Source organism: Tinamus guttatus, unplaced genomic scaffold, assembly GCF_059628265.1.
Source record: "Tinamus guttatus ecotype Peru unplaced genomic scaffold, ASM5962826v1 Tinamus_guttatus_pri_ptg000515l, whole genome shotgun sequence".
Taxonomy (NCBI): Eukaryota; Metazoa; Chordata; class Aves; order Tinamiformes; family Tinamidae; genus Tinamus; species Tinamus guttatus.
In genome coordinates this window covers 1043974-1061659 of record NW_028289049.1, presented here as the reverse complement: position 1 = coordinate 1061659, position 17686 = coordinate 1043974, and the positions used below count along the sequence as shown (strand labels likewise).

The 17686-nt window shown below is 42.4% G+C and overlaps 2 protein-coding genes across 3 annotated transcripts; one reads left to right on the top strand and one right to left on the bottom strand.

Moving 5' to 3' along the window:
• Positions 1–236: 236 nt before the first annotated feature.
• On the top strand, positions 237–2513 carry ERRFI1 (ERBB receptor feedback inhibitor 1). 2 transcript variants are annotated; one of them, XM_010215078.2, is made up of 3 exons: positions 237–401; positions 517–593; positions 1161–2513. In XM_010215078.2, the coding sequence occupies exons 1-3, from the start codon at positions 280–282 to the stop codon at positions 2357–2359; spliced, it is 1398 nt and encodes a 465-aa protein (XP_010213380.2). In that variant the 5' UTR covers positions 237–279; the 3' UTR covers positions 2360–2513. The 2 variants fall into 2 exon arrangements, with proteins under 2 accessions (XP_010213380.2, XP_088389865.1); XM_088533739.1 differs by lacking the exon at positions 517–593 and having other exon boundaries at positions 292–401.
• A 9568-nt stretch (positions 2514–12081) lies between these two features.
• Positions 12082–17568, bottom strand: PARK7 (Parkinsonism associated deglycase). Its single transcript, XM_010215077.2, has 6 exons — positions 17427–17568; positions 16822–16923; positions 16110–16169; positions 15260–15329; positions 13514–13600; positions 12082–12537 (listed from the first exon to the last, which is right to left on the bottom strand). The coding sequence occupies exons 1-6, from the start codon at positions 17514–17516 to the stop codon at positions 12377–12379; spliced, it is 570 nt and encodes a 189-aa protein (XP_010213379.2). The 5' UTR covers positions 17517–17568; the 3' UTR covers positions 12082–12376.
• Between the last annotated feature and the right edge of the window lie 118 nt (positions 17569–17686).

Below are 17686 nucleotides of genomic sequence, written 5' to 3'. Positions count from 1 at the left end.
TTGTCTCAATTTGACACAGCAACATATTTAAACTTATATTTCAGTTTTATAATCAATGACAAAACAGATTTGTTAAAATTTTGCTATTGTCAAGTGTCAGGACAGAAAGCCTTGTTATAACAGAGTTATTTAGTTCCTTCCTTGAACTACTGTAATTTTATATGACAGCATGTTTGCATTTTTTGATATTTGTGCCCTTCTCTTCTTTTGTAGGGAAGGCAAGCTGCAGGAAGCCTGAATTTCTGAGGCTGGGAGAAATCACCACTAGAGCAATACACAATGTCAACTGCAGGAGTTGCGGCACAAGAGATGAGAGTCCCATTAAAAACTGGGTTTCTTCACACTAGCCAAGGCATGGGGAATCTGAAAACCTGTTGGGATAGCCACAGTGGATTTGAAAAGTAAGTGAAGACTAAACTTATCTATTGCATTTTCAAGTGTAAGATGAAGGTTAAGAATACGCTTACCAGTAGTAATCTATGGTTCATTTACAGTTTTTGTTTGTTTTATTTTTAGTACTTTCTTTAATGTGGACCCTATAGCTGTGGCATATAATTTGAATCCATCAGCAGAGCAACATTTACCATCCAGCGGTAAGTATAATGAAGATTTTAAAACATAAAGCTCTAATGCTTGTCTGGGAAGAAAGACTCCTCAAAGTCTTCACTAAGACACTATCTCATTTTGGATATAAGGCTGCCCTCTGGTGACAGAATGCAAACATTTCTTTTCAAGAAAATACCACTTTTTTAAAAAAATGAAGATTGTTTCAGATGTGTAATCAAGAACAACTTTTCTTTGTATTTACAAGCCTCTGAGTTGCTATTATGCTCATGACAAAAAGCCCTTTAGGAAAATAACTCTTTCTTTGTTCATAGTCCAGTAGAATTCATGTAACTGCAGCTCTGTTCTCTTGCTTATGTGTGAGGCCTCAAACTACACCATTTAACTGAAGAACCGTGCTAAAATGATAACAATCATCTGCTCTCCTAACTAAGCACATGCCCGTTACAGCTCTATTGAGTCTTGCAGTTAAGATTTGCTTCTGAAATCATTAAGCAGACATTATTTACTGTTGCATTAGAAGAATTTAGTTAACTACATAATGGCAAAGTCATGTGGTGGAATGTTGCTTAGCAGTGACTTTCTTACCTTTTTAGGGCACTCTTCAGACCATGTTTCCATGAATGACCACAGCTTTGCTGAAAGTTGTATCCAAACCCCGTCTCAGAAATCCTGTCCAGCTCCTGTAAGTCCCAACAATGAACAGCCAGTTTCAAGATACGAAGACCATCTTGTTCATGGCGTTAGTAAACTGTCATTAACTTTGGGCCATGTTTCTGAGGAAACGCCTCCTCACATGCCAATAAAACATGGGCCAATTCCTTTTCTGCCTTCATCTTCCAATGACCGCAGCTCCAGGCCATTACCCCCACTGCCTATTTCTGAGGATCCTTCTTTAGACGAGGTTGATAAAGAAGTGGAATTCCTGACCAGCTCAGACACTGACTTTTTATTAGGAGATTATGAGCTTCCTCCTTTTAAATCCAATGCTGCGGGCAGGCGGAGCTTTAGAGGTTGTGGACAAATCAATTATGCATATTTTGATGCTCCAGCAGGACCCAAACCAGAAGGCACCAACCCTGTACAAAGTCTAAACGGTTACATATCTGGTATTTATCCTCCTCCACAACAGCTGCATCGACGTTTGCGAAGATCCCATTCGGGACCTGCTGGATCACTCAGTAAACCAGTAGTGAGACTATCTGGGCACTTAAACAGGTCTTCTCCAAATTCGGATGAAGAGAAACCAGAGATTCCACCACGGGTTCCCATACCTCCAAGGGCTCTCAAACCAGATTACAGAAGGTGGTCAGCAGAGGTTGCTTCTAGCGCATACAGCGATGAAGACAGGCCTCCCAAAGTGCCTCCGAGGGAACCTTTCTCCCACAGCAATTCCCGGACACCAAGTCCTAAAAGTCTGCCCTCATACCTCAATGGGATTATGCCTCCCACCCAGAGTTTTGCACCCGATCCTAAATATGTCAGCAGCAAAGCTCTACAGAGGCAAAATAGCGAAGGATCTGCCAACAAGATCCCTTGTATTCTTCCCATTATTGAAAATGGCAAGAAGGCCAGTTCAACACACTACTATCTGCTGCCTGAAAGGCCTCCATATCTGGACAAGTATGAGAAATTCTTCAGGGAAGCGGAAGAAACTAGCTGTAATTCAGAGGTACAGTCCTGGTCTGGTGAAGGCACAGCCACATCAACCCCAACAAAATTGGACTCAAAAACTAGAATGGACATAGCTGGTCATCTGAAACGAAAACATCTGTCTTACGTAGTTTCTCCATAGCCTCTGGGAACATATCTGAGCTCAGTTGTTCTGAATAGAGCTGAACTTTACCACGTTACAATGTTCTTGAGGTTCTCAAATCATGAAGTAGGACCAGTTTGTCCTCTGGGAATGGGAAAGTGGATGGTAAAATCCTATAATGCTGCATATCTCTGATATGTTTCTGAAGACTGGTTTTCTCAGCTTGGTCTGTAAAACTGAAAACCTACAGAGATTTCATAGAAGCATATCGACGGGTAGTAGTACGAGTTGGCCAGTTATGTGTTACACTAGGTTAACATACGTGGTAGTCATATTATCAAAGAAAAGAAAAAAGAAAACCTAACTTTGCTTATGAGTCACATGTAAAACTGATGGAGCAGATATTGCAGTACAGTTTTCATATCGGGCATTTCTGGAATTTCTTACGGATCGTAACACTGCTGAGAACAAGACTGCTCTTTCCTAGGATATACCAACCTGGTTAGAAGGGAACTTCCGAATCAAATACCCACTTTGAGACTTGACAAGCATAGTGAAAAAGCATTTAGACCGATTAGTCTGACACTTCAATTTGATACTAGTAGATTTCTTTGTAGCTTAAAACAGATTTAGGCTTTGTGGATTTTTTCAATCATTAGAGACACTTGCCTCATTTTTGCCATTTCTCTTAGGAGAGATTTGGAACAGTTCCTGCTAAGCCTCTGTTACTCTTTTCCTGATGGGTTCTAGAAAGGGGTGAATGTGTCCTAAAACTGGCAGAGGCATTTACTATAGTTGCTAGTAAATAGCCTGTAACAACTATATATTCATCTAATGTCTGAAATTCTGACTGTATCAAAAATCAGAAACACAACACAAGCTGGTCTTGTGTTTTGGTTTCTTTTCAGTATTTTAGGGGAAGAGGAAGGTATGAAAAAACATAATTCAATTTCTGAACAGTGTCAGTCCCATCTGCTTCAGATGCTGCTTCTTCCTGTGTTTTTTTCTTTTTTAATTCTTCTCCTTCTGCCTCAGTGATCCACTAAAACTCACAGAGGTGCCAGATTTGTGCATTAGGAGTTTCTTGTGCTCATTTTGATTACTTTTATCCTCTTACAGATAAGCACAAGAGAAAAGGTGCTCGTTAACAGAGGTACAAAAGTTAAATACGTTCCTCCTAACATATATAAACAAGCTGTTTACAGTTTAAACTGCTGAATGAGATATTTGAGCTATTTTAAAGCTTAATTTTTATTTGTGTTAGTACAAACTAAATGAAGGTGAAATACATGCTCTAGAAATGCACTGATTTCTGCATTGTGTACAGTATTGATTAAAAATAATTCACTTTGTATTTTGAATATTGTCATGTCTTGAGTTTAATAAAGTTAAAGTATGCTATTTATGTTACAATTTGGTTGTTGTTTTGTTTTTTTTTGCTTTATCGGGTAATGTATACAGTTATGTATTTGCATTTACTGGGAAATTTAAAGTGAAAAAATGTTAAATGTGAAACAAATGTGGAATTCAGTTTCCATGTAATTAAAATTAAGATTTCTGTGTATGCGTTTGATCATTCATATTTAACAGATTAATTTTAATTTCTCTTTACTAAAGTATTTGGTATTTTGGGGCATATAGTTTTATGCGGGCAATAAAGTGTCTGGTGAGGCTCTGTGGTCCATCAGGAATAATAACCTTTGTCATTTCTGAAGTCTCCAGTAGCATGGTAGGGAACGTATTGCATGTTCTTTGCCATTTGTCCTTAAAGAACAACCACACACACAAGAAAGAAGGTTTCAAGGTTTCCTTGAAGACCACAACAGAACAGTTTTCACTTGGTGACATGGGAGGGAGGGGGACAAGCACTGGCAAAGAGAAGTGGAAGCCTCTCTGCATATTCCCAGGCAATGGGGGATTCCTGGGCTCTGGGGAATGAAGTTCAGGTGATTCAAAGGCTGTCTTCAGTTTTTCAAGTGAGTAAATTAAGCTCTAGAGTCGTGGGGGCAGCTTTGCAAGTTCTGGCCAGAAAACGTTTCTCTGCTCATCCCCTGACATGTGATAAGACTTGTCAGGACGCAACACGCTCTCGCAACAGTCTGATCACATGTTTGAATATTTAGAGCTTGGGCTCACCTGGGCAGGGCCTGCGCGCTGACTCTCAGGAGGCAGCCCCCTTGCCAAATAGATTTGGCTGGAATAATCAGACTTCAAAGGAGTTCTGACTTGATAAGCTGGAGTGTGAAGAGTCCAGAAGTTTGCGTTAAGACAGAGAATACGCGGGACAGGCTGCTCCCCGCGCGGAGAAGGGAGCTGCGCGCGGCGCTGGCCTCCTCGCCTGCCCTCGCGGGGCTGCTGGCGCCACGCGGGGCCGGGAAGCGGCCCTGCCGGGGCCGAGGGGGCCTGCGCTGCCACGGGCCCCGCGCGGTGCCTGCGGAGCGGCCGCAGGCCGGGCCCTGCTCACGGAGCGGCGTGTGCGAGATGAGAGCGGCAGCGAAGTCAAGGGGGACAGCGCCTCTCCTCCTCGCCCGGAAACCAAGGGAACCGCGCACAGAGGTTTTGCCCAGAAACCAGCGGTGGCTCCTGTCACACCTGTGCTATAAGAGAGGGGCTTCTCAGTGCTGCATTGCAGATTAAATGTTGTAAATACACCCCAATGCTTTGAGGGTTGCAGGCCAGCAAATCAGGTGAGATGAGTTGAGTCTAGCTAGGAACTTGGGGAAATAACGCGTGGATGAAAATAATGACTTTCCTCAACATGCATGTTGCTGGAAGGTAGAGATTGTGCTGGCACCTGCTGAGTTGGGGAAAAAATAAGATGATAAACATGCTCTTATTTAACTTCTTCACCATGTTAATCTGCTCTTAAACAGATTTTGTCTGGGAATATCCAAGAAATAACACACAGCTATAATGGGAAGACATTTTAAAATACTTGATCATCAGTTTCTCTTGCATCATAAAGCAAAATTAAAACAGAAAGTAAACCTGATTTAGGGACATGCTGATTGACAATTTAATTAAATTCTGCAACAGTTTAAAATTACCGATCCTTTCTATGTGTTACTATTAGTTTCCCATTCATTCCCACACTGCAATAGGCACAATTCCTACTGTACTGAAACTACAGAACTCTCATCAAGATTGCACTGCCAGGAATCCATGGTTAAGATGATGATCAATTCAATCATGGTGAAATTCCCACCTTTCTAAACCATCATTAGAAACAGTGGCGCCTGTAACCACTTTTAACAGTATTACAAGCTCTATCTGCTGAGCATATGCTCCCTAGATTACTTGCAAGAAGAAAATCTGACACAGAAGTAACAAGATATATCATTTTATCTATCAGTTAACTGATCCATTGCGTTTATGTTGTGTGCCCCTGCAGAGAGCCTTTTCTCTCCCTTTTATTCTTTTTTCTTCTTCTTTCTCTTCTTCAACTAGATTAATGCAAGTTGTTTTTCAAAGTTATATTAACATAAAACAGAAAACATGGTAAGTTTCAGTTTCTCATAGTTCCTTGGCACTGAAAGATCTAGCATATGTTGTTTAATTATACTTATTAATATTTGTTGAACACAACTGCAGAGATCTCTGGCTGCTGAGTTTGTGATTAGCATTTGTATAAACTGAAAGACAGGCTACCACCACCCATCCTGCATTGTCATTCAGGGCTTGCATAATCCCCGCCCAAATACCTATTTTCATCCACACAGCTCATTTTTTTTTTCTGAATCACACATAGAAGCCACACCTATGATTGCTCATAGACTGTTGCTGTATTATTTATATATTGGCATGCACCTTGATTCCCAGTTGTGGTTGATTTTGGAGAACGTGTTAGGCATCCCAGATCTTAAGTGGCAGGTCACTGAAGCATGGGAGTCACTAATTCTATTCATTTACTTACAAAGTGATTCACAGGAAAAAAAGCTTCTCTGTTAAAAATCTGCAGCTTCTTGCTGAAGATTAAGGCTGTCACCCACAAACTGTTGTCATCTTAAAGCCACTTTTAAAAGCCAACTGTTAGCCATGTGAAAGGAAGTACAATGCTAAATACTACTCTCTTCTGGATACATCAGGAAAGAAAGCTCTAAGCAGCTATTGAATATACTGTATTGAAATGCCAGGAGGAGAAAGATAATACATAAGTAAAAACAAAGATTCTCCTTGACCCCACCCTCCGTAAACTATTCAAGGGTGCTAACCGTTGTGCATGGAGACCCTCAGGGTGTTTTAGTATACAAGAACTCTGGATCAAGCCTGCAGTCCCAAGAATGATATCTGGTCCACCAAACCACTCAGGTGGGACAGAAGTTCCTGGTACATAAAGTAATTTTTACCTTTGTTAGTATTTTTATGCTCACAGCAACCTCAAGGGCAAGGTCAGAACTGAATGCCCTTCTGGGAGGCAGCAGGAACACACAGCCAATCCTACCATGTGCTTAGCAGCCTTTAGATGCCCAACTGACAAGGAAATTATCAGCTTCAGAGAAGTCCACACTGAAGATCGCTTCAGTCTAGGCCATGCAGCACTTCAGCTGCTGCAGGGCAAGGTGCAAGGAAGGCAGCAGTGAACAGTGAGCAGACCTTTGTGACATTACTCACTGCCTTGCCATTCTTCCCATGGCTGTTGTGCAAGAACCAGAGGAAACCCAAGGCTCCAACCCTATTAGGCTGCACTTGGCAACTTCAATTATCATCTATCATGTTGACAAGTTATTTAAGAAGAGGTTTCCTGCATCCTGGTTACACATCCCTGTACTTAGAGCTTGGGCAATTTGAATTGGCGCTGGGCTATTATGATGCAGAATCTGCATAACTCTGGTGTGCTGATAGGCACGTGGCAATGCAGGGGCCTCTAACAACTCGGGGTGGAGATGAGAGTAATAGTGCACACCCTGATGGATTCTATTGCTCATGAGATTAAAATAACCTGAACTGCTTCTGTTGGGAAAGAAGAAAAAGTCTTTTGCATAGTATCTCATCATGCCGAAAAGACAACAAACCGGAATGGTCATTCTATTAAGAGTAACAGAGGTGGGCAGTCAGCCAGCTGTCTCAGGTGGGCTCCGAAGGTCATGGAGCAACACCAGGCAAGCTCTTGGTCTACACAGAGGCCAAAGGAAGGTTGGCATAAGGCTTTAAAGATGGAAGGTGGTCTGAGCATGGTAAAATAGAACTGTTTAGCTCCTAGCTTTGCGTTAAATGGCTTAATGCTGGCGTTCTATCACACAGAATTTAATCACAGGTATTTTCAAAGCTGAGGATAAGGTGTCAGAATTTTCTTCTCTGAATTTTATCAGTCATGCAAGGCACTGATGCACTACACTGATGATTTATCAGTCATGCACTGGGTGGAATCCACAACAGTATTGTTAGGGCACATTGCATGTCCCTGGAAATAGCCAAGGACTCCATCACTTCTTGAATAAGGTTTCAACTGGAGGACCAGAATATTTTTATCCTGAAACACGGGCACAGGCAGCAGTCCATAACTCTAATTTGAGACTGTACAACAAGGAAGAGTGATGCACAGAAACTAGCTCAGCAGGGCTTAGCTCTTCAGTCTGCTAATACCTGAAGAAGGCACCTCAGGGTGCCCTGGACACGCCTCTCCCAGGCCACACTTGTGTTATCCGAGCTTATTCAGACCACCTCAACCAAAAGCAGGCTCCAGGACAAGACAGGATGCTATTGCATGCCTGAGGCCGCCCAGCAAGGGAGCGAGGCTGCTGTCTCCTAAGGAGATCAGTTTGCAGTTTAATGCCTGAACTCTGCATCTGGATCTTGCCATGCATAAGGGAGTTAGCGGCGCATCCGAAATACAGAACTCTGGCATTTTCCAGCAATACAGTGGGATGCAGAGGGCCTTGCCGGCTGCAGCCCTGGAAAATGGAGACGCCGATACTTCCTCCAAACGCGCCTCGGCCGAGCAGGCCGCGCGGCCCAGGGCCTTCCCGCCCACAGCCCCGCGGCGAGGCCAGCGCGGGGCCCTGCAGCGGCAGCGCCAGGGGGCGCCCTGGCCGCCCCCCGCGATTCCCGGGCTCTCCGCGGGCCGGGCAGGCGGGGGCGGCTCCCATCTGCCCTCCTCTGTCCCTGGAAGCCTCTGCGTTCTGGTCCAGAGGTTTTTGTTTCTGGAAAGCTACCAGCAAAACATACACTGTCCCCTGAGAGGCAAAGAGCTCCTACAGGGAGCAAGAGTTGCACTATACCTAGCGTTTCTTGCTGCTTGGGCATCTGCGTTTTCTAGTCTTCTTCTCACCGTGATCTCCAAAGTCAGCTACTTCACTCTTTCTCGATCATTCTCCCCGAAACCTCTAGACTTCAGTAGCATCTCACAAACTTAAAACTGTTGATGTTTATGCTTTGCTGCAGTGAGTTTTCTCTGACAGAGCATCTCACTGACAAATCTGAATCAAGTCTTCACTGACAATACTGTAAGACTCAATCCCAAAACTTTACTGGGAAAGCAGGACAAGCTCCCTGTAGCACCAGCCTTCCTTGTCTTCTGCACAACAATATTGAAGAGCATTCCTCTGTAGACACATGGAGATCAATGTGTCAGATGCAGTAGTGCAAAGGCAGCACAGAAAACTACATCCTGAAATAACAGTTCTCTTAAGAGACAGCAAATCCTGACTCAACAGCACATTTCCTGTTAAATATGTTAAATATCCTGTTAAGCACACGGTCAGATTTATCACCGTTCAAGGCAGCTTGCCTCCCATCTGCCTGTCACTATCTTGCATAGCTGGAGGACTTTTTTCAGTTTACAAAAATAATACAGTAGAAAGTGGGAGTCAAACCACATATGTGGAAGTGAGCAATGTTTTCTTAAGAATAACGTGTTATAGCTGTGCAGAAAATCTCGTTGTCAAGAACTGAATATCCAAAAGGAGACAGAGTCGTCCTAAGACGTTATTCGAATAAAGGGAGAGCCCACCGGGCATATCCCTGTGGGGTCTCTCACTTTGCTGGAGGACGCAGCCCCTCTTTAATCCTAATTTCCCGACCGAGGGGCGCCCTCTCCTTTTCCCCATTGCCAAGGTACTCAGCAGTTACAGCCTTCCCTCGGGCCTCCCGCCATCTGCTCTCACCTAAGGCCACCTGACTCCTTTGTCCCCCTTGCTGAAGAATGTGGGGGGATTCCCCTATTTCCCTCCTTTGTAAAGGCCCCCATCTCCTTGCAGATGGCTCTTTTTGTCCCACTCGCTGATGGCTCCGCTCAGTCTCCCCTCCCTTTGTCCTGCTCTTTAGCCAGACTGTGGAGAAATCCCCTTATTGATGAATACACAAACTTGAGCATTCTGCTCAATAGCTGTGAAAAGTTTCAGTGTACCAAAGAAAGCAACTCCTACGGTTAATACTCCAACACAACACGGGCAATTTTTGAAATGATTTTGGAGCTACCTAGACGTTAGTGTCTCAAAGCAATTCATTGAGACTTAGTAGCAAGGACAAACTGGACAGCTTAAAAGACACAATCATATAATAACAACAACAAAACAATTAAAAAAAAGGAAGAAAAATATCAATAAAAATATATGCTTCTTGGGGTACAGCGATTCCAACATTCTTAAGTCCTGAAAGCAAAATATTCTACAGGGGGAATCATTAGGAACCGAAGACCTTTTGATTTTTTCAACTATTGAGCAGAAAACATCCATTTTTACCAGACAAGGAAACAAGAAGTGACTCTGTGTTGCACAGCGAGAAACCCTGTATTCTTATAGCACGAGCACGTCAGCATTGCCTGCAAGGAACAACAGCAGAGAGCAGGGCCCTCTGCAAGCACAGGGAAGCCAGGAACCAAAAGCAGCAGGCGCAACGCAGGCCAGGGCAGGGCCCTCCCCAGCAAGGGGCACATCCCCCCTACCTGAACAGGAAGGGCAGGGAGGGTCTCCTGGAGGCAACAGCTTCTGCCAGCAGTGCGGGGATCACGCAGCAACCCTGAAGTGCCGAGGCAGGTCCAAAATGAAAGCAGGAGGCCCTGGCAGCACAACAGGCCCCTAAGGGCCAGGGCTGGGCCCAGGCCCCAGCTTAAATGGAGCTCCAGGCCTGGGGGCGGAGGGTGCTGAGAGGGCCCAGCTGAGGCTGCTCAGGGCCGGGAAGGGCACTCGGCACAGGTGGGGCCTGTACAACTCTGCAGAGAGCAGCTGCAAAGCTACGGTATTCAGTGGCTTAGGAATTGTTCATTTTAGGCACTAGGAGCAAGTTTAGGTCAGTATTTTTAGGTGCCCTAAAGCAGAAGGTAGTCTTTAACAGTTCCACGGAGTAATGCCTCACGGAAAGCTGAAAAACAGTATCTCAGTCAGTTTGTGAGGAAACCAGTTTATCAAATTTTGCTGTAGGGGATGTTGCACTTCATTTTTTTTTCCTTTTTCTTTTATTCTTTTATTTCTTATTTGTTATTTTACTCATATTCTGCTGCATATAATCACCCACATAGTTCATAAGTCTTCTGTGGAACAAAGGATCAAAGGGTTTTTTTTTCATCCTTTCAAGCTGAAGTAATTGAGGTGCTGAGAACCTCTGGAACCCAACAGGACTGTATCTACTGTATCTATCACTGTATCTAATCTGGCTGTTGAGAGTCCCTTCTAACATCTTTTATTTTTCTATGTATTAACCCCTAATAAGAGAAGCGATGGTTCTGTGACCAACGCCACCTCACTTTCTTCAGTTTTGCATTTTGGCATTTCACATAGTTCAGGAGAAAAATGCATATTTTTGATTTTCTAGCTTCTTTAATAGGATGACTAAAACTTCTCTGCAGAACAACTTCTTTGAGCACAGATACAGTTCACTGGGCTAGTATGCTGCTGGACAGAGCTGGAGCAGTAGTACTGATGGCCTCAGGACTACGAGTAATCACTATTCTGGAAAAAAAACAGTAGTTAATACCTGTAGAATCTGGCTGACAGGATAAATGCGATGTCTAAAAGCAGATGAACGTTTATATATGAGGTTACAAACGTATTCGATTTTGCTGCTGTCACAGCTGATTCATTTTAAGTGTATCTTTAGCTATCTCAATATAGACATTTCTCTTTCCCCTCTCCCATGTTAATTGTTATTTCTTAGGGCTGATTATTTCACTACAGCTATTTTCTTTTAGTTTGGCTAAATTCTCCCTTTCTGTTTTACAATGAACTTGTGGAACTGAAAATTGCTTTTAATACCAACTCTATCTAATATACTGAAAGTTAATAGGCCATTCACATATCTGATCAAATTACTACACTAAGTTACAGACCACAATTCTGGGAATACTTCCAATCTTGCAGCAATTTTCACTTCTATCTGTTTTGAAAAGTTTTATCATTAATATTAGGAATCAGAAAGATTTGCTCTGAAAACCATTATGGTCCTAGTCTTCCTGGGAATCTTCACTCCCACCCCTGTTACAAGAGTATCTCCAGAAATAAACTCACCCTTATGAACACAAGTGGTTGCACAGTATCTTTGGCCAACATGATTTCTCTCTCCATATATCATCAATGGAATGCCCTTGAGTTAAATTGTTAAATCATGCATGAGTTCTGGAAGACTCTAGGAGGTCTAGCCTTATAAAGTAAATATTATTTTAAAACAAATTCTAAATTACAACTTAATAAGCAGTTTCAGCTCATACTTCAGAAGAACTGTGCCAGATTCTAGATGTAAGCTGGTTTGAATAGTGCATCACTAGCCATCGGTGAAACAGTTTAATAGCTCTGGGTTAGGAGAAAACACACAAAGAAACAACACACAAGCAGGGGTGCTTCAATTTTATTTAATCAGCAAATATTAGTCCATGTGATTTTTAAATGCCATCCAAGAGCTAAATGAGATGATCGGATGCTAACTGCTTTCTAGTGCTGAAGTGGTTTGCCAATAGGATTTTTTTTTTTCCAGGAATTAACACCCCTGGTTTGTAAGGCAGGGGAAAAGCAGTTTAAAGGAGTACAGCTACAAAATTCACCCACAATTAGACTGTATGTATGCTAATGCATCTTTCACTTCTTCTAGGAAAGTCAGCTGTTCTACTGTAAGTCCTTGACCAGGATTTTAGTCTTTCAATATCAGAGGTGCCTTCACCTGTTCAGCTACTTCCTTCCCCATCAGTGTTTCAACAATGGCCAATCCAAACTCAAAGCTGGTACCAGGGCCACGGCTGGTGAGGATGTTCCCGTCTTTCTCCACACGGCTCTCGGAGTAGTGGTAGTGCGCTTGCAGAGGGGACACAACAGAAAGGACGTGACCCAGCCGCACGGCGCTGCGGCCACCACCGCTGCAGCAGAGCCAGCCGCAGGGCACCGCGCACAGCGTCTGCTCTGGGCGACGGAGCCGACAGAACCACTGAGCTCTGGCCGGCTCCGGATGCCGGCATCAGGGCCTGCTGCCAGAGGCGCTTCACCCGCCGCCCGCGAGCAGCCCACGGGGCTCCTTTTCCCCTCCACAGACATCCCCAGCACTGCAGGAGCCGAGCAGCTTGTCACTGCCTGGCGTTGGCCTGGCAGGGGGAACAGCCCCGCATGAAGCTCCTGCAGCTCATTCACAGTGTGCGAATGCACCTCTGATTGCACATACTCCTCAGGAAGCAGTCACTGTGCCTGTAACTTCCCATAAAGTTACTTTTGAAGGTGTAATTGCTTTTATATATGAGTTTATAACTCCCCCCCTCAAATGCACTCAGAAGAAACTGGAAGACCCTGCCCTCTCCTGCTCACCTTTCAAACTGGTTAACAGTCACAAAAAATGTGTGAATGTACAAGAAAAAGACGGCCCACTAGCTGCTCACAGCACCAAAGCACTACTTGTGGGTGAAGAAAAGAGAGGGAGGGAGAGGGAGGGGGAGGGAGAAAAGAGTCTGTCTGGGTTGATGCCATTGAGGCAACGAACCAAAACAGCTTCAGATTGCTTTGTTTCAAGAGTACTTGGTGTGGGGAGAAAAAAAAATAGGAGTGTAGTTTCCTGGGGATGAGAATGCTAATACAGCTCTGTATTTTCAGGCAAAAACAATTTAATGATTTAAAGACACACTCTGAGCATGTCCAATTGAAATTTCATTATATTCAGAAAAGCATTATTGAAATTCCAAGATGAAAAATAAGTTACAGAATTATTACCCTTTCTTTAAGGAAAGGGTGCAACTGAAGTATTTTCTGACAAGAGTTTAGGGAGAAAATTATGATCATTACATACCTCCATTCATCATTTTATCTTTGGCCAAAGGATGTGTTGTAACTTTGCTTCCAAAACCTATCCCATGCGCCAGAAGGGCAGTAGGGCCTGTAAGGACAAAGTTACACCAAAGTCTCAAAAGTATTTGTATGCAACAGAACATATATTGAAGGCTCAAAGCTCATTGTGGACAGACTACTATTTATAAAATTGATCCTGGCTTTATCTCCGAAAAAAGAAGCCTCAGAAGGAACACGGCTACCTCATCTCTCCCATTTTATTTCACAAAACACCCTATCTTGGAAAAACATAAAAAGAACACAGAAAGTTTAGGCAGCTATCCTACCAATGAGCGTACTGTCTTATGAAAGCAAGTACGACGCCTTCAAACTGATGTATTTCAAATGCTATATTTAAAGCTACTTGAAACTAAATAAGAAAAAGCCTGCATTTCAATCGGAACACTAATTAGATACAAGTATTTTATTACATTGTTAAATCTTAATTTTAGAGAATTTTTATAGGACTTTCATTCGAAGAAGCCTTTAAATGTTGGAGTCGCCATGCCAAGCAGCATTTTGGACAGATGATGGGCTAACTGCTAAGTTTTTGGTTTCCTCTTCTCTTACATTCTCTTCTCTTCTGATACTTCCTCCTTGGTCTGAATTGAGGAAGGATTTTGTGTAAAACAATATAACATCATCTGACAGAAAATCCTTATGGGAATTCCAAGAGAAACTGAAGGTAAGATTTGCCTGATGTGAGTTTCATTTTTGCACATTTGACTCATTTCAGATGTGTTCTAGGAAATACATGTGTTGCTGTTTAGCTACAATCTGCTCTGAAAAGCGTTGTATCTAAATGAAACGTCCTAATTGCAAGAAAAGGCCTATATTAGGTGACTGATAATTTATAATTATTCTACAACAGAAACAGGAGTAGAAGTAGAGAGCTGTCACGGTCGCATTCAAGAACCTTCACAGCTCCATAGGCATTTCACCTAACAACAACAAAACCAAGAAAGATCCAGGCCTGCCCTTCTACACCTCTTAAACCCCAATGACACATCAGAAAGCAAAAGTGAAAATACATAAATACATCCTATTAGAAAATTTATTTTTACGCCCTCATGGTCACTCTTTGCACTGAGCTACATATAGCCTGGTTGATCTTGCCCTTCAGTTGTGAATACACACAACTATTCACAACTATTCATCTTGCCTTTTTCACATACAACATTTACTTCGAAAGAAGCTAGATACCTAGCTGTGCAGAGCATGCAAGGCAATAGGCATCTCCTCAAAATCCTTCTGTTGCCTGTTGCCACGCAAAAGAGGAAGGGTGAGCCTGAAATTCTGCATTACAGCCTTCCTAATGAAGCTCAAGGGCCATGCTATTTTATATTGGACAAACTTATAGCAATGATGTTGTGCCAGCACTGTGTCCTGGTGAAAAATCATTGGGATAAGCAAGTATTTTATACAACACCCAAGTCTACATCATATTTCACTTGGTATGCTTAAGCCACAAATCTAACACCTTATGACTGGAAAGGACTAGGTGTCCAACAGGAGTTGCAGGATGTTAACTGTATTTTACAGATCTTCTGCTAGATTTACACAGTATTCAAATGCCGAGGGTTACACACACAATATACTTTCCTGTTAGTAGACTACAGGGACACAGATTCCTAAGACAGGACAAATGTCTGCATGTCCCTTCAAAATATCCAAACACTTTACAAAGCAATATCTCTTATTAGCTCACCTGCACATATAGCAGCAATCAGGCCTTTCCTGCTTTCCTGGTCCTTCAGAATGTCTTTCACAGCAGGAGACTGTAAAAAGAAGCCATATTACAACTCATTGTTTCAGGTTGATTATTCGAAACATGGCCGAAATGTTTTCTACTGCAAATTCATAAAAGTTTTCACAGAAAACTAACCAACAACTTTCAATCCTGTCTCACGATAGAATGTAATGAAAGCGCTAAGAAGGGGAAAATCTGAAATCAGTAAAGGGAAATACTTGTCCTGCACAAAAGATGCATATGGCTATAGGAAGTACCTGTTCGAGAACTTCACATGAGACAAAGGGGAACGAGTATTGATGAGATTAATCCAGACAGTCTCTATCATTCTTAAAAAAAAAAAAAAAATAGAAGGGATATTTGTCTCACATTCGAGGCCTTAAAAACCCATGCAATACTATCTAAATCTTATCAGATAGGACTTGTTTGTCACTTTATCTTCTACGAGTTCTTTATATCACCTCTAAAACACTTTCTGCCAGAGACAGAATTCCTGAGCAGAGGAACACAGACTCCTGTGGGGTCAGCCTGTTTTATGCTTCATGGAATTAAATATTCATTTGCAACGCAAATTCATTAAGAACAGTCACTTTCCCACCATACAGAGCATTCTTCCTTTTTCACTCTGCTTGACTAAATACTCAAAAGCCCAAGAACCTACGCTGTTGCTTAGACTAATAAACAATTAGTTGCCTCTTACTGATTTATTCAAAAAAAATGTTCAGGTGTTGAACTGCATATGCAGGATTATTATTATTAGTAGTAGTGCAAATCACACACTACCCATGAAAATATCTTTGATTTTTACCTCTGACAAGTTTTGGGCTCCAAGGTTACCTCCAGGCAAGACCACGACATCATAAGGCCCCTGAACAAACAGAAGATAAAACTTAGCACAGTTCCATAGAACAGAGGCTGGCCCATTCATTGCATTGTTTTGAGGCCATTAAAGTGGAGCCAGGTGAGAGGCAAAGGAATCTGTCTTTTCTTCTACTAAATGACAGTGACTTTAAGAGCAAAGATCTCATTTCTTTAAATGGAAGAAAATATTGCTTCCCATATAAGGAAGAGACAATTTTTAGCAAAGGCTGTCTCAGAACCAAGTTTTAAGCCTGAAGAAACTAAGAGCTTCATCAGCCAAATAGCAGTTCGGCACTGAAAGGATTCCAAGCTTACTATACAGTTTGAACTGTATTTAGCTTGCCACCAGAAGTTTCCTGTTGTTCCAAATCAAGGTACTTTGTTGGACCACCTGACTAACACACTAAATAAAACTCTAAGCTTGATGCTTTGTAAAAACAAATACCTGTTTGGATTTCAGCAATCTGACTGATCCCAGTACACAGAGGAGCAGCACTAAACTAGTGGAGAGAACTGCAGAACACACAGTTCTGTGAGCTACTGCTGCGTAAAGCCAGGGCGCAGTGTACTTCTAAAGGTTATTTAGAAATTTTCCAAATTCTCTTCCCAAACTGTAACAAAGGCCATACTAGTCACTACAACAGATCAGGATGACCAACCTCTTTTCTGGCATCTTCTAGACTGGCATCAGGACAAATGAAGACATCTCGACTGCACTGTACCGGTTCTTTCCCTGTTAGGCCTGCAACAGTCACCTTGATCTAATAGAAGGAGATATATATATATATATATATATATATATATATCATTACAATTCATGAAAACACACTCATTTACAGAAACAAGAAACGCTTTTCTTAGATATTAGCCCTAAAGTAGCACTTAGAACAAGTTGAGAAACACTGAAAGCTGTCAGAACAACAGTTCAAATAGTACATTTAAAGACTACTTGATCTCACAAGATCCCGTAAGATTTGCTTGAAACACCTGCTCGAGTTTCCACCAGCCTCATACTTCAAATGTTTGAGGTATTTGTTGTTTATGAGGCATTTATTATGTTTATCCTTTGTACAACTGTTGTCTGGTAATGCACGCCTATTTGGGGTATGGCTCAAATATTTGCCAAGCAGTAAGAAAACATGGGTGAATTCTCATCCCAAACAACCATCTAGCTCTTGAACTCCCAACAAACACTGTCCTGAGACACAGATATTCACTTGAACAGATGCCCATTAAAAGACCTTTTCATTGCCTGCATACTCACTCCAGCTCTTCTCATAACGTCAGTGGGGATAACAGTTTCCATCTCCTCTGCCCCTTTTGCCAGAATCACCAATGCTCTTTTTGAGGCCATGTCTTACAGTGCACTGCACAAAGGGTTCCTATCAGGCGAGAAGCTTGTGAGGGAAGGAGTGGAGAATCAGAGAGAGAATGAGAGAATGGTTAGAGGCTAAACCCCCAAGTACAAATCCTTCTTCACAGTGAAGGTTAACTGTAAGAAATGTGCATTTCTGCGTTATCTTC

Bases quoted from the DNA above. Each gene is read 5' to 3' on its own strand.
- ERRFI1 (XM_010215078.2), top strand. From the start codon at position 280: ATGTCAACTGCAGGAGTTGCGGCACAAGAGATGAGAGTCCCATTAAAA. The intron at 402-516 runs GTAAGTGAAGAC...TTTTATTTTTAG, and splicing joins AGCCACAGTGGATTTGAAAA to TACTTTCTTTAATGTGGACC. The intron at 594-1,160 runs GTAAGTATAATG...TTACCTTTTTAG, and splicing joins GCAACATTTACCATCCAGCG to GGCACTCTTCAGACCATGTT.
- PARK7 (XM_010215077.2), bottom strand. From the start codon at position 17,516: ATGGCCTCAAAAAGAGCATTGGTGATTCTGGCAAAAGGGGCAGAGGAG. The intron at 16,170-16,821 runs GTTGGTCATCCT...CTGTTTGTTCAG, and splicing joins TAGAAGATGCCAGAAAAGAG to GGGCCTTATGATGTCGTGGT. The intron at 13,601-15,259 runs GTGAGCTAATAA...TTGTCCTTACAG, and splicing joins GATTGCTGCTATATGTGCAG to GCCCTACTGCCCTTCTGGCG.